Raw genomic sequence first — 13835 nt, 5'->3', positions numbered from 1 at the left:
CAGCTGGCCGTTCTCTATCCGCAGGGACCCAACGGACCCCAAGGACCCACCGGTTTCCCTGGACCCAAGGGCCCTCCTGTGAGTAACGTGTTTTCCTTGCTGGGCCGGTGGGAGGGGCGTCGGCGGGGAAACTGGAGAGAGCCGCTTTTTGGAAGCGCGGACCTCTCTCCCATTTGGGCGGACACGATCTTGTAGTTGGGTCCAGTGTGAGTGTCCCGGGCCACCGTTGCAAATTACCACCAACTCGGCCACTTGAGATAGCAGAAACGTGCTGTCTCGCAGTCTGGAGGCCAAGAGGCCAAGATCGGGGGTTGGCGGGGCCGGTTCCTCCCCGGGGGGCTCTGGGAGAGACCACCCCCTCCCCACCCCGCTCCCGGCTTCCCGTGGTTGCTGGCCGTCCGCGGCTTGTACGCCCTTCACGCGGTCTCTGCCTGCACCCTAACGTGGCACCTCCTCTGGGGGTGTCCCCGGGTCGTCACGCCCCCGTCTTGCTGTGAGGACACCAGCCACCGACTTTGGGAACACCCCAGTGCAGTGTGACCTTGCGTCGGTGACGTCTGCAAAGCCCCCGTTTCCAAACGAGGTCACCTTCGCAGGTGCGGGGCGGCTAGCACTTCCCCCCGTGTTTTGGGGGCACAGTCCAAGTCAGCACAGGCAGAGTGCACTCTGTTACACCCCAGAAGGAAAGATGCCTGACCGTGGGCACTGTCGCCAGACGGACATGCTGGGGGTCAGCGGCCAGGACAAGGCGGACCCGGGTCCCCGTGCTGCTGCCTGTGCGTCCCACGGCTGCACCTCTCCCTGCCTCAGTTTCTCCCCTGGGAGGGGAAGTGTGGCGCTCGGGAAGGCTGTGCAGGTTCGGGAGGTGACGCACAGGTGCTGGGTCCCCACGTGGCACTTGGTCACTGTGACCCTCGCAGGAGCTTTCTCTGAAGCAAGGTGGCTGTGTTCGTCCCCTGGTTTGGTCTGAAATCCCAAAGGTGCGCGCCTCTCAGAACTGAATGCAACTTCTTCCCTTTGCCTCTTCCTTCAGGGCCCTCCGGGCAAGGACGGGCTCCCGGGACACCCTGGACAGAGAGGAGAGACCGTGAGTATTGGCAGCGTGGGGGACACGGGGACACGGGGACACAGGCTGGCCCGGCCTCTCCCACAGGCCCGCCCGTGGGCACGCCTCCTCGGCCCCGTGGGCTCGGGAGAAAGTGGCCAGCCTCGGGAAGGCCCCTGAGGTGGCGGACGGCCCCATGCAGGCCAGCGGCGCCTGGGGTGGCTCTGTGTGCGCAGAAGGCCGGTGCCCAAGGTGTCCCGGCAACTTCGGTCCAGGGTCACGTTCAGAACCATCATGGCAGACAAAATGCCACCCGCACGCTGAACCGTGTGCACCCAGCCTCCTGTTCCTCAGTGAGGAATCGTGAGTGCGGCCACGCTCGAAGTGTGCGCCTTCGGGCCAGAAAGCGAGCCGGAAAGACCCCGTGCCATTCTGCCATTTCGCGCTGGGATGTAGTAAGAGAAGGGACACGTCCTGGCGCCTTGCCTGTGCGGGCCCTCCCGGCCCCGGGGCTGATGGCAGGGGCTACGCGGGGCCCCTTCAACGAGGCAGGTGGCCCGCCCGGTTATAACTTGGGCTTTCAGCCAGGCTCGTGATCGGTGAGCGATTCTGCCGTCCCGGGTGCACTGCCCACCTCCCTCTGGAGAAGCCCGGTGCAGGCTGCGTCGCTGTTGGCCGGAGGTTAAAGCGCCCGGCGTTTTCAGTGGGAAGAAAAAGCGTCTTTCAGAAATAAGGTCCCTTCCTGGCCCTGCAGGCCGGCCCACCGCGCCCACGGCGGGCGTGTCCGCGGGAGGCCGTGGGCGCACCTGTGACCTGGAGGCTCCAGGCTCGGACGGGTGGGGACCTCCTGGTCACCAGAAAGACGGCACAGGCTGCTGAGCCGGCCCCTCTGTCTCTGCGGCCAGTTTTCTTTGTAGTCGCGGGCCTCTGAAAGGGTCTCACAGCAAACCCCGCGTCCCACGAAGCTTTGAATGCCTCCGTTAACATCTCCTCCGTGCCTGCGCTAAAAGCATCCCCTTGTCCCCCTGGTTCATTGTGACAAAGGTTCTTTTAATTGCACCTTCCTGGCGTTCTGCTGCGGGGCGCATGCTGGCTGATGAATGCACGTCACCTCGTTCTTTTGTTTATAGAGAAAAATTAAAACATTTCGTTTGAGCTTTGCCTGTTTTTCTCTAATGCTGTTCTGAGGAGACAAGACACAAGGTTTTGCCAAGCGTGTGCCTTTCTGCCTCTGCCTCACCCCAGACAGAGGCTGGTGGAGTAATTAAGCTGCTCGTCTTTGCTGGGAAAGTAAGCTGCTCGTCTTTGCTGGGTAGGGGCTTCCCAGCTACCCGTGCCGTGCCTGGCTGCCCTCGTGGACGCGGGGGGGCACCCGGTCTCCAGACTCAGGCAGGACAGATGTCTCCAACACGGGGCGTCCAGACAAACCTTCCAGAAAGGTCTTCCCTCGGGTGTTGACTTTGTTCTTTAGAAAACGGATGCAGCAAAGGGCATCGCTTCTAAGCGTGAGCCCAAAGCTCATGTCCCAGCCAGGGGCTCGAGACCAGCCAGGGATGGTCCTGACCCCGGGGCAAACGGACGGGCCTTTCCTGCCTTATACTCAGGCTCCTGCCTGCACTTGGCACTTGTGCCACGGCCCCCCACGTGAGGGTGCCCTTGACCTGTCCACCACCCCTTGTTTCTGACCCTGTAAACGCTGCCTCCAAAGGTTCTGCTTGAAAAATGGCCATTTCCGGGACGCCTGGGGGCTTCAGTCGGTTAAACGTCCGATTCTGGATCTCGGCTCAGGTCACGATCTCACCGTTCCCGAGTCCGAGCCCCATGTGGGGCTCTGCTGACATCGCGGAGTCTGCTTGGGATTCTCTCTGTCTCGCCCTTTCTTTCTGCCCTTTCTCCGCTCGCACTCACGTGCACACGCACATGCCGTCTCTCTCGCAAGATAAATAAACTTAAGTACGGCCATTCCCGTGCACTGCATGCAGCTTCCCTTGGGCCTCAAGAGAAGAGCCCCCCGAGAATTTGCAGAGACGCTGAATCCGCCGTGGGCCCTGCACGGTCCAGCGGCTAAGCGTGAAGTCTCCGGTGCTGGCCCGGCGGCCGTCCGGCAGTGAGGCAGGGAACCGCCCTTGCCCATCAGCCACGCGGGCCAGCCCGCTCGCCCCCCAGGTCTCCCTGTGGCTTAAGACGCCCCCCTCCAGATTCTAGAGCTCCCACTAACAGCTTCCCGGGCGTCACAGCTGCACGTTCCTGCCAGCGTCTCAGGGCACCTGCAGAGGGCATCTTGTTGGCACGTGCAGGGCTCCGTAGATGCGCCTGGAAACGAAGCGTCCCTGCTTCGCAGCCGCAGCCGCCTCCTCGAAGGGAGGACGCGTAACAGAGCCACCATCCAAACTGAAGGCGGGGCTGTGGCACACGAGCCGTGTGCGGGCAGAGGCGAGGAACCCCCTGAACCCGGCTAACCGCGCGTTCGAGTTGCCGGGTTACGAAAGCGGCGAAGACCCCCGCCCTGTCCCGGTTCCCACAAATGCCGAGGGGCGGGTGAGGTCACCTGTCACTCGGCAGAGGCGTTAGCGACACACGTGGGACCATCTCCCAAAGTCGCTGATGAGAAACAGCCCAGAGGTAGCTCCCGAGTCGAGCTTCCCGAGGCTGAACAATGGTGCCGAGTCCGCCGGGAAAGTGAACGCTTAGTGACGCTGTCAGGATCGGCGGCTTTAAAATCTGTTTCCCGGCACAAAAGCCCGGTGGCGGAAAAGCAGCGAGCGAAGCTAACCTCTCCGGCCTCACTGTGTTCGCGAAATATACGCACAGACGAAAGAGGGGAGACGGGCCCTCGCAAGTGCGGTGGGGAACATTCGCTGTCGGGGGTCGGGGTCGGGGGTCGGGGCGCGAGCCTTCTGATGAGAACCGCTCGGCCATCTCGGCGTGGTGACTCTCTCTCCGCAGGGTTTCCAAGGCAAGACCGGCCCCCCAGGGCCCCCGGGCGTCGTGGGCCCTCAGGTAAGCAGCCGCGTCCCCCCGCTTTCGTTGGCCATCTGCGCGGCACCCACACGGGAGGGAGGTGCCCCAGGGTTCGGAAGGCGTAGGTGCTGCTGACAGAGAATCCCGAGTCCCGCGGCTTGTTAGCGTTCAGAGATGAGCTCCGCACAGGGAGCCAGATGGGGAGAACGGGGGACGGTCTGTTGAACAATCAGCACGAGGCAAGCTGGCGGAACGGAGCTGGCTCGCGGGCAGCCGGGGCCAGGCCCGGCTCGGGCCCGCTCTTCCCTGCCCCCGAGCCCCCGGCAGCCTGGGCCTCCAGGCTCCGGCCAGCGCCGCGGCCCGTGGGTCACCGCACGGTGGCCTGCAGCCAGGACCGATGGCTTGGAGCAGCAAAACTGGGCAGCGAGTTCCCACCTGATGCAGCAGGAAATAAGACATTGACCCGCTGCGGCCGCGGACCGCGGGGGATGTGGGCACGCCGCCCACCTCTCGCATGGCCACCGGGCCACCCTCACGGCACGCAACCACCCTGTCTGCCCCGTCCGTTTCCTCCTGGACTTTTACCAGAGGGAGGACGCTCGCAAAACACTGTGGGGTTTGGAGGGCACACAGTGGGCCCTCTGATTCCGTGCCCAGGGCTGTCCTTAGCTTGGGAAGGCAAGGTTGCTCCCTGGCGTGTCTCGAAAATGCTCGGGGCTGACGTGGACTCTCCCCGCAGGGTCCCACGGGAGAAACAGGCCCAATGGGCGAGCGTGGCCACCCCGGGCCCCCAGGCCCCCCCGGTGAGCAGGGGCTCCCCGGCCTTGCCGGGAAAGAAGGGACGAAGGTGAGTTCGTCGGGCCTCCCTTGCCGGCCCGGACTTTGCGGAGGGATCGCTGTTCTGTCCGGCTGTTTTCTGATGAACGAGTGGGGGGTCTCAGACCAGTGCTGTTCGTGCCAGCTGGCTCCCCAGACGATCACTTTTGCCTGGTCTGAAGGAGGATCTGGGCTGTGTTGCCGCAGAGGGGGATGGCAGCGGGGGCCGGGGGTCAAACCGTCCTTGGCCTTCGGCCCCAGGGCCGTGCCCGGCTGACCTCCCCTCCCCCGGCTGCCACTCCGGCTCCCAGACGCACATAACCCACCCTGACGTTTCGTGTCTGAAACTGATTTAGCAGAAAGTGACCCGTTAAAAAGTTTCCCACCAGAAGAGGCTAAAGGATAAATAACGAAAACAGAAAGTGGACTTGTTTCTAGCCTGCCTCTTAGCGTGGGTCCTGGGTCCCGTCTTTGTTCCCCAGGAAGCCTCCCCACGCAGCCGGGGCGCACCCCTGGTTGGTGGTCGTAACTCCTGGGTATCGGCTTGAAAATGGCGAGCTTCTCCCCTCGCAGCTTTTCAGGGAGGGACGCAGCAAACCCAGCCGTGCACGCGAGCACAGGCGCAAGAGTAAACCCGCGAATAAGGAAGGAGAGCCAGTAAAGCGTTGTTGGAAGAATTGCACGTGTCTGTGCTGGGATACACGTGTGTGCACTTAAGGACGCGTACACGTGTGTGTGACTGTGTGACGTATGTAGACACACGCGTAGATGTGGGTGGGCACATATCCCCTCACCGAGAGAGCTGTCCTAGTTTGGAAGGGTCAAGGGCGTGCTGGTCGGAGATGCCCTCTGCTCCCATGCCGGGCCCTGGAGAAAGTTCTGGAAGATATATCAAAGCTTTCATGTGCTTCAGGGAAAACGCTCAGCTGGTTTATCTTTTCGGGAAATGTGGTTTCAGGCTGGGAACAAGTCTCTTGGGTGGTGGGTCTGTTTCGGGTGATGTGTGGCCAGTGGTCTGGCCACAGGCTCCTTTACCTGAGCAGTTTTACGAGGAGCCCCAAGTGTACGGAAAGGGCAGACGTGGGGGCCCTCGGCTCCCGCTCAACCCACCCTGAGCCCAGAGGGGTGGAGTCTGTCCCCAAACCACACGCAGAGCCAGCCCGTGGAAAGTGCCTACCAGGCGCGAGCACCGGTCACGCTCCTGTGCACCGAGCTGCCCGGGAGCACGTCAAGCCGCCCCTCGGAGGCTCCTTCTGGAGCCAGTGCCTGGGGCTGCCCCACTCCGGCTTGAGTCTGGTGGATCTGGGAGAGGAAGCCTCGCCCCACCTCCCCAGCCACCCTGGTCCCGGGCATCGCTCAGAAGCTCATCTGTGGCTCTGATTTCAGGGTGACCCAGGTCCTGCCGGCCTCCCTGGGAAAGACGGCCCCCCTGGACTGCGTGGTTTCCCTGGGGATCGGGGACTTCCCGGTCCAGTGGTGAGTGAGGGGCCGGGCGGGGTGATGGAGCTGGACGCCGCCCAGCCCGGGGCCCTCTCCCCGCAGTGTCCTGAACATGTTCTCGTTGCTTTGCAGGGCGCACTCGGACTGAAAGGCAGCGAAGGCCCCCCTGGCCCGCCAGGCCCCGCGGTGAGTGAGGCTGGCCGGCACAGACACTTTATCCGACCTCTTCCTCCGAGCCTGGGGGGCAGGCAGACAGGGCGGCCCCGAGGGCCAGGAGAGCGTGCCCACCGACCTTGGCCCGCTGTGGGTCCTGGGCAGGCCACGTGGAGGAGGCGGGCAGCGGGTCCCGAGCTGGCAGCCGGGGTGATCACGAGCGGGGGGCACGCTGTGTGAGGACAGGCAGAGAGCTCGGCCGTGTGGAGGGAGGGCCGCGTGTCTCCATCCTGCCTTTGGAGGAGCAAGGCAGGTGCTGACGAGCCGAGTGTAGGTCTGGGCCCGGGGCTGTGGGGAGGGAAGGGAAGGGAAGGGGCACAGATCTCCCGTCTCTGAGTGTGGATTGGAGAGTCAGGCTGCCCGCCTGCCCCAGGGCTGCCCACGCACAGGTCAGCCAGCACAGGTGCCGTCTGTTGCCGGAATGGTGCCTCCAACGTTGGGAGTCCAGCTAGGAGAGGTCTGAGGACACAGCGTTCCCAGAGCCGCCTCTGTGGTCTGGGGGAATCGGGGCCGCGCGAGGCCACGCCCACCCTCGGGAGGCGTGCCCACAGACCCCTGTTCTCGGCTGGCGCTCCATGGAGGTGTAACGGGGGCCGCATCTCCCCCTGCCCTTCGGACGGGGCCCCAGCTCTGCTGCACAGATGTGGGTTTGTAGGACCCCCCCCCCCCCGCCTTCTGGGTCCGAGCACAGACCACACGGTAACCCCAGCTCTCCCCACCCGAGTTACGGACCGTTTCAGGGAAGCCAGGCGGAAATGAAAATGGTACCTTTCTTTCCGATAAAGGACGGTGCGGAGCAATGCCTGGGCAATGGTGGCCTGCCTGTGCTGACCCTAGGATTAGGCCGGTTCCCACCCGTCAGCGGTGCTCTGGGGGGGGGGGGGGGGTGGTCAGTGGGGCAGAACATCCTCCATAGAGCATAGAACATGCGACATGGGGGAGCGGGATGGAAAGGGAGCCCGATGTGGGCAGGCAGACCTCGGCGGGGGGGGGGCGGGGGGGGGGGGGAGAGGATGGGGGCCCCGGGCCAGGAGGGCGCCCCAGGCAAGCACTTAAGGAGGATGTGTTCTCAGACCCTGGGGAGGAGGCAGGCATCTGCTTGGAATTATGGGAAGGGAGGAGCCAGGAGGGGCCCAGAAACCCAGAGCCTCGAACGCTGGTCTAAGTAGCGTGCACCGTGAAGGGCCCTGGAACTATTGAGGGCTCTGGAGGGATAAGGCTTGGTGGCACTCTGGAAGATTGTGTCCGTGCATTTGGGAGCCTTGGAAATGAACCATTTTCTTGCCCGCCCCAGGGATCCCCCGGAGAGAGAGGCCCGGCCGGTGCTGCTGGGCCCATCGGAATCCCAGGGAGACCCGGGCCCCAAGGACCTCCAGGGCCGGCTGGGGAGAAAGGAGCTCCCGTAAGTACCGCCTCGGGGGCGCAGGGGCCCTGCCGGCCAAGCCCCATCCCTGCCACGGGCGTGCCCCAGGGGCTTGCGGGAGCCGGGAGGTGGGGAGGTGGGTGGGGGGTGTGCTTGTCCCCCAGGAAAGTGGGTGTGTCCCCAGCGTCCTGACTGAGGTCCAAGGATGGGTTCCCAGCGCTGGCTGGCTTCTTTCAGAGTCACCTGAGCCAGAGGGTGCCGGGGAGCTCACCTGCGCGGCTGTGCCCCAGCCCGTGCACACAGAGGGAGGGGCTGGGGACCGTGTGTGTCCCAGTGTGGCCTCAGCCTTGGTCTCGGCCGGGCTCTGGGCTCCGTGTGTGGCCGGGTCCCAGTCACCCGAGCCAGGCTGGTCTTTGTGGGAGAAGGATGGGTGTTTGGGATGGGAGCCCCCTCCCCTGGCCTGGGGCGGGGAGGCGTGTGCCAAGAAGAGAAACTTCTCCCTGGACCCCCGACAGCCGGCTGTCAGTGACCCCGAGTGTGGCCCAGCCCAGCGTGGAGGCTTCGTGAGGCCTCCTGCCCCAGCCTTGGTTTCCAGGAAGGAGATTAACGGGTCCCTTCATGTGTAGACCTCCCGGGAAGCCACTGGCCGCCCTCCGCCAAGCACCTTTCCCGGAGTAACCACAGAATGCCCCTTGCTGCCCTGATGTGCCCCCACCCCGACCGTATTTGGTGTCCACTGTGACTTTGCAAACCCCCACCTGCCCCGCATTCAGTCGGTCCCGGGGACAAATTTCAGCTCAAACTTCCCTTTGGAATTTAGGTGTCAGAATGAGCAGGGCTCCGGGAGGGAAGGGCAGACGTGCTCATGGACCATCCCCGACAGAGTTGGGACGCCCGCACTGACGGATGTCTGTTAGAAAGACCTTCCTCGTGCGTTCCGCGCTTGGCGGCGGTTCGTGGGTGGCAAGGGCCCGGTTCCCTTCCCGGCCGAGCGCGATACCACGCAGGGAGCGCCTGCCCCGGCAAACATCCGTTCGGTGTGGTGTCGGCTCTGATGGCATCTCATCGTTTCCACTGAGGCCATCAGAGTTCCAGCCGAACTCGGAGCCAGAAACCCGCCTTCTGTGGTGCATTGAATGCGTGTAGAGCACAGTTGTGGTTGGAGACGGTTGAGTTCGTTGCCTGAAGAGAGTAAATACTTAAGCAGAAACCTCCCAGGAGTGCAGAGCTTGTCGTTCTCCCCGAAGAGCCCCAGGGAGAGGAGGAGGCCAGGTGTCCCCCAGCACTGCCCGCCTGACCAGTGGTGTCACACGGGAAGGCTCCAGGCAAGCCACAGCCGGCCTGGGCCGCTTCTGGCTCACCTAGGGTCGAAGGCTATATTGGCAGGAACTAAACTGAGGGGCAGGGAGGGAGCTGTGCAAGCCGGAGAGGTCGAGATGGGGCAGTGGGGTCCGAGTAGGTGCTGGCCGCACGTGGATCTGGACACTGAGCACACATTTTTCTCTCCCGTGTCCCCCTCCCCAGCACACACCCCCTCGGTCTGCGCCCACAGAGTAATACGGTGACCCAAGCAAAGCAAGGACTTAGTAAGGACGTTTGAGATTTCTAGGGGCAGTTGCGAGGGAAGTGAATCAGAATCACGAGAGAAGAGAGATGCCTGTGTGCGTACGCGCCCGTTTGGTGGGGGAGGTGTTGGCCGAGAATTAAAATGGTAAGAACATTGGTGGTGGCCAGGGCTCAGGCCCTCCTGGCCCCTAGAATCCGTGATTCCGCACACAGCCTCCGGAATCCGGCTGGTTGGCTTTGACTTTGGGCGGCACCGCTCACAAACTGTGCCTCGGTTTCCCCATTTGTAAAAGAGGAGCCCTTCTTCGGAAAGGCGGCGGTGTGCGGGATGTGAGTGGCCGGGGGCCGGGCTCAGAGTGATCCTCGGCGAAGCTGGCTGAAACCCGTCGGGACTGGCGAGGCCCGGAACTGCCCACTCCCCACCCGGGGGCCTCCTCCTCTGGGCTGATGAGCTGGTGGCAGGATGGTCCCACGACGGAGCCGTGTTTGACCGGGGGTCTCCTCTCCTCTTCAGGGTGAGAAGGGTCCCCAAGGCCCAGCTGGCCGAGATGGCCTCCAGGGCCCCGTGGGGCTCCCCGGTCCAGCTGGCCCCGTGGGCCCCCCCGGAGAAGATGGAGACAAGGTAAGAAGAGTTGGGACAAGTGCCCCTGCCCGCGGACGACCCGCAGCCCAGACTGCCGGTGCGGGGGGCACAGCGGCCCCCGCCCCCGCTCGCTCGGCGTCGGTGCAGGATTTCGGAAAAGCTCCCAAATAGCGCGGTGACGAATGAGATCTCTGGAGTGCTCGGGGGGCTTTGAAACTGCTTTCCTCCCGTGCGGTTCTGCCGTTTCGGGGACGTTCGCTGCCAGCCTCCTGAGCGAGGAGAGATCCTCCCCGCTCCCCCGTGCATCACGTCGGTGCTGCATGTGCAGAGCCCGACATGACGAGATTTTACTCGGTGTCTATTTTTAAGTGTAGTCGCTTGAATCATCAAGGCCCCCGTTCATTAAGAGTGTGCTTGATGATTCTACCGCTGTTACTTCCGGAGCTGATATTTCACCCCTCGTTTAATGAAGACGGTGGAATCTCGCTCTTTGGCTTGACTTTCCATTTATGATAACTCGGGTGACATTTCCGACTTCGTCACCTGTGCGCAGATGACTCCGCCTCTCAGCGCGGGGGACAGCTCTGTATGACAGGGACGCTGGGCACTTTCATAATCCCTCTGGAGCCCGGTAACCGATGTCTCTGTTCCTGCATTGCTATGCCTCCCAATTTGACAAAGTAAATATTTCCACCGTGATTCTCACCACGTTTTAAAATCCACTAAAATCCTGTACCGTGTGAGATCGAGGCCGCGTCCCATCCAGTATTGTATTAGAAGGGAAATCAATTAATCTGCGGAAATGTCTCTTCCTTGGAAAGTTATCCGCCCCCCCCCCCCCCCCCCAGAGAGGAGATGATTCTTCATCTCTAGGAAAAAATAATTATGGGGAGCAGATAACATGCAGAGGGGTCGGGGCTAACAGATCTTCCTGGTCTTTCCGCAGGGAGAGATCGGGGAGCCTGGACAGAAGGGGAGCAAGGGGGACAAGGGCGAGCAGGTAGGGGGACCCCGCGCTCCCTGCTGGCGTTTACGCCGTCCTTAACGCGGCAGCGTCAGCAGCCCAGAGCAGGACACGGCTGCTGGAACCCGCGTGTGGGTGGCGTGCGTGCACACATGTGCACACGGGCATGTGTGTGTCTGTGCGTGCACGTACGTATGTCCCTGAGTGAGTCCCTTGTGAACAGACAAGCGGGAGGCGTTCACGGGTTTTGGGAAGTAAGGCCAGCGGAGCGTTTGGTCCTCGAGGCTTTCGGCTCTGCAGGCCTGGGTCACGGCCGCCCTTCGGGCACCCTGACCGCTGCCCTCTTTGTTTTGCCCCTTTTTCCTTTGCTCGGTCTGCTCAGGGGCCCTAGTGTCTTCTTGAAAAACAGTGTCACTCGGGGCCAGCTCCTTCCTGGTACGGGTCACACCTGTCCACTCTGCTGAGCGGCTGGGCCTTTTCAGGGGGGTTGGTGTCCCCAGGCGGTCAGTGACCGTGTGCCCGTGGGGGCCGCCGCCCGGTGCTGCTTCCCTTGCCTTCCTCTCTCCCTCGCTCCCGGGGCCGACAGTGGGCTGTGTCTGGGGACGCACCGCCAGCCTCGCGCTCTGGAGCCGGGTCCTGGCCCTGTGTGGGGGGCGGCGTGGCGCCCATCGTGTGCTTAACGCAGGGCCTCCGGGGCCCGCGTCTGGGCGTGTGGTGGGAGCTCAGATGATGCACGGCGGCCGCCAGCACCGCCCGCGACAACACGCCCCTGCTGCCAGGCCGGCATCCTTCCACCGACGGCCACGCGTGGGGGCCGAGCTGACGGCCTCGGACCGCGGTCTCTGCCCCGACCGGCCCTCCACGTCGGCCTCCGCTCTGGCCCCGGGAAAGCAGCCGTGTCTCTGTCCTCTCCCTCCAGGGTCCGCCTGGGCCCACCGGTCCTCAGGGCCCCATCGGACAGCCAGGCCCCTCCGTGAGTATCCGTGCTTAATCCCGAGCCCCTCGAGCCGGCGGGGTACCGGCAGCGGCTCCTCACCCCCGGCTCCATCGTCCCCCCCGCAGGGAGCCGACGGCGAGCCGGGCCCTCGCGGCCAGCAGGGCCTTTTTGGGCAGAAAGGTGACGAAGGTCCAAGAGGATTTCCTGGGCCCCCCGGGCCAGTGGGGCTGCAGGTAACTAACCACAGGGTTTGTGCAAGGGCGGTGGTCTCCTTCTGAAGGGCCCTCATCTTTGCGGTGCCAGCCCCTCCCGTCCCCCTCCTCTCCCCTCCCCTCCCCCTCTCCCCTCCCCTCCCCTCCCCCTGTCCCCTCCCCTTCCCTTCCCCTCCCCTCTTCCTCCCCTACCCTGTCTTCCCTCCCCTAGTCCCTCCCCTCCCCCTCTCCCCTCCACTCCCCTCCCCTCCCCCCTCCCTTCCCCCTCTCCCCTCCCCTTCCCCTCCCCTCTCCCCTTCCTCCCCTACCCTGTCTCCCCTCCCCTAGTCCCTCCCCTCCTCCCTCCCCCCTCCTCTCACCTTCCCTCCCCTACCCCTTCCCTTTCCTTCCTGTCCCTTCTCCCCGTCCTGATTCCCTCTCCCCTCTCGTCTCCTCCGCCCTCCTTCCCCTCTCCTCTCCCCTCCCCCACCCCTCTCCTCCTGACATTTTAAGAATGGGGAATCTAAGACCAGGCTCTGTGGGCCTCCCGGGGCTTCCTCATTAATTGGAAACAACGCAAATCCCCGCGACCGCAGACGTGTCCGTATTTGCTTCTCTTGACCAGCGGTGTGGGTTCCTGCACTCGTTGCAGAGATGGTGGAAATGATTGACCCGCTGTAACAATTGTAGATGAAAAGAGTGCCCGGCAAACGTACGACTCAGGACCGATGGCTTTAAACGCCCGGGCGCGTCTTACCTCCGTGGATTCACACGCACACACGCACGTGTGTGATCTCCTTCAGCTTTTGCAAAACCGGAATCACGCGGGGCGTACGGAAAGTTTGAGCGTAGCTCCTTGCGTTTCGCTTTACGCGTTGTGTTCGGGGTTACTAAGCATTCTTTAGACGTGTCCCTTTTTAATTATTTTGAAAACGTGATTTTTAGTCACTGCCAGCATATGGTGGCGACATAATTTATTCCGACATTTCCCTGCTGTTGGCTCATTAGGTTTTACTGTTTAATGGGACAGTGTGGCAAGCGCCTTGGTCCATAAATCTCCAAGTACTCTCTCACGATTTCCTCCGGCTAATTCCGAGACCTGGCGTCATGGGGGTGGCCTCGCATTTGGCTATACGCTCAGAAGCACATTCTGAGGCTCTTGGATGCTTGCTTGGCGCGGTGGTGGGGAGACCGTGAAGGCCTCGTGGGTATTGGGGTAGCGCGACACCGACCTGCTAAGTTTCTGCCGTGTTCCTGTCCCCAGGGTCTGCCGGGACCTCCCGGAGAGAAGGGCGAGACTGGGGACGTGGGTCAGATGGTAAGCGCGACCAGGATGCACCGACCCGGCCGGGCGTGGCGGCTCGTTTCCGTTTCCGTCACAGTTTGCATTTTGTCTCTGCTCACTGGTTCTCCTTCCCCTAGGGACCCCCGGGCCCCCCCGGCCCCCGAGGACCCTCTGGAGCTCCAGGCGCTGACGGGCCACAAGGGCCTCCCGGTGGCATAGGCAATCCCGGTGCGGTGGGAGAGAAGGTGACTCACGCCCCTCGCTGTTCTGGCGGCCGATGTGCGTGCGCGTGCGTGTGCGTGCGTGTGCGTGTGCGTGTGTCCAGCTGCGGATACGGGCGTGCGGGGCGTTGCTGGGTCGTTCCCGTCAGACGCACCTCGACGCTCGGCAGATCTGTGCCGTGTTGCTGGGGGCTCTGACCCCTGTTCCCGGCGGCCGTTTGCAGAATTTCCAAGCGCTACAACCAGCAGG

At 63.3% G+C, this 13835-nt stretch overlaps 1 protein-coding gene across 2 annotated transcripts in view; it reads left to right on the top strand.

Annotated features, from left to right (window-relative positions):
- Window positions 1–13835, top strand: part of COL5A1 (collagen type V alpha 1 chain) — a 149120-nt gene that overhangs the window by 110851 nt on the left and 24434 nt on the right. For both annotated transcript variants that reach the window (XM_078436289.2, XM_078436288.2), the window contains exons 36-48: window positions 25–78; window positions 1034–1087; window positions 3992–4045; window positions 4746–4853; window positions 6209–6298; window positions 6395–6448; window positions 7770–7877; window positions 9919–10026; window positions 10934–10987; window positions 11871–11924; window positions 12014–12121; window positions 13344–13397; window positions 13502–13609. In XM_078436289.2, coding sequence (XP_078292415.1) covers window positions 25–78; window positions 1034–1087; window positions 3992–4045; window positions 4746–4853; window positions 6209–6298; window positions 6395–6448; window positions 7770–7877; window positions 9919–10026; window positions 10934–10987; window positions 11871–11924; window positions 12014–12121; window positions 13344–13397; window positions 13502–13609 — 1008 coding nt within the window. The remainder of the gene's footprint in view (window positions 1–24; window positions 79–1033; window positions 1088–3991; window positions 4046–4745; window positions 4854–6208; window positions 6299–6394; window positions 6449–7769; window positions 7878–9918; window positions 10027–10933; window positions 10988–11870; window positions 11925–12013; window positions 12122–13343; window positions 13398–13501; window positions 13610–13835) is intronic.

Source organism: Panthera onca, chromosome D4 (assembly GCF_046562875.1).
Source record: "Panthera onca isolate mPanOnc1 chromosome D4, mPanOnc1 haplotype 2, whole genome shotgun sequence".
NCBI classification, from domain to species: domain Eukaryota; kingdom Metazoa; phylum Chordata; class Mammalia; order Carnivora; family Felidae; genus Panthera; species Panthera onca.
Note: the sequence above shows the minus strand (reverse complement) of the source record. Positions and strands in the feature narration are given on the sequence as shown.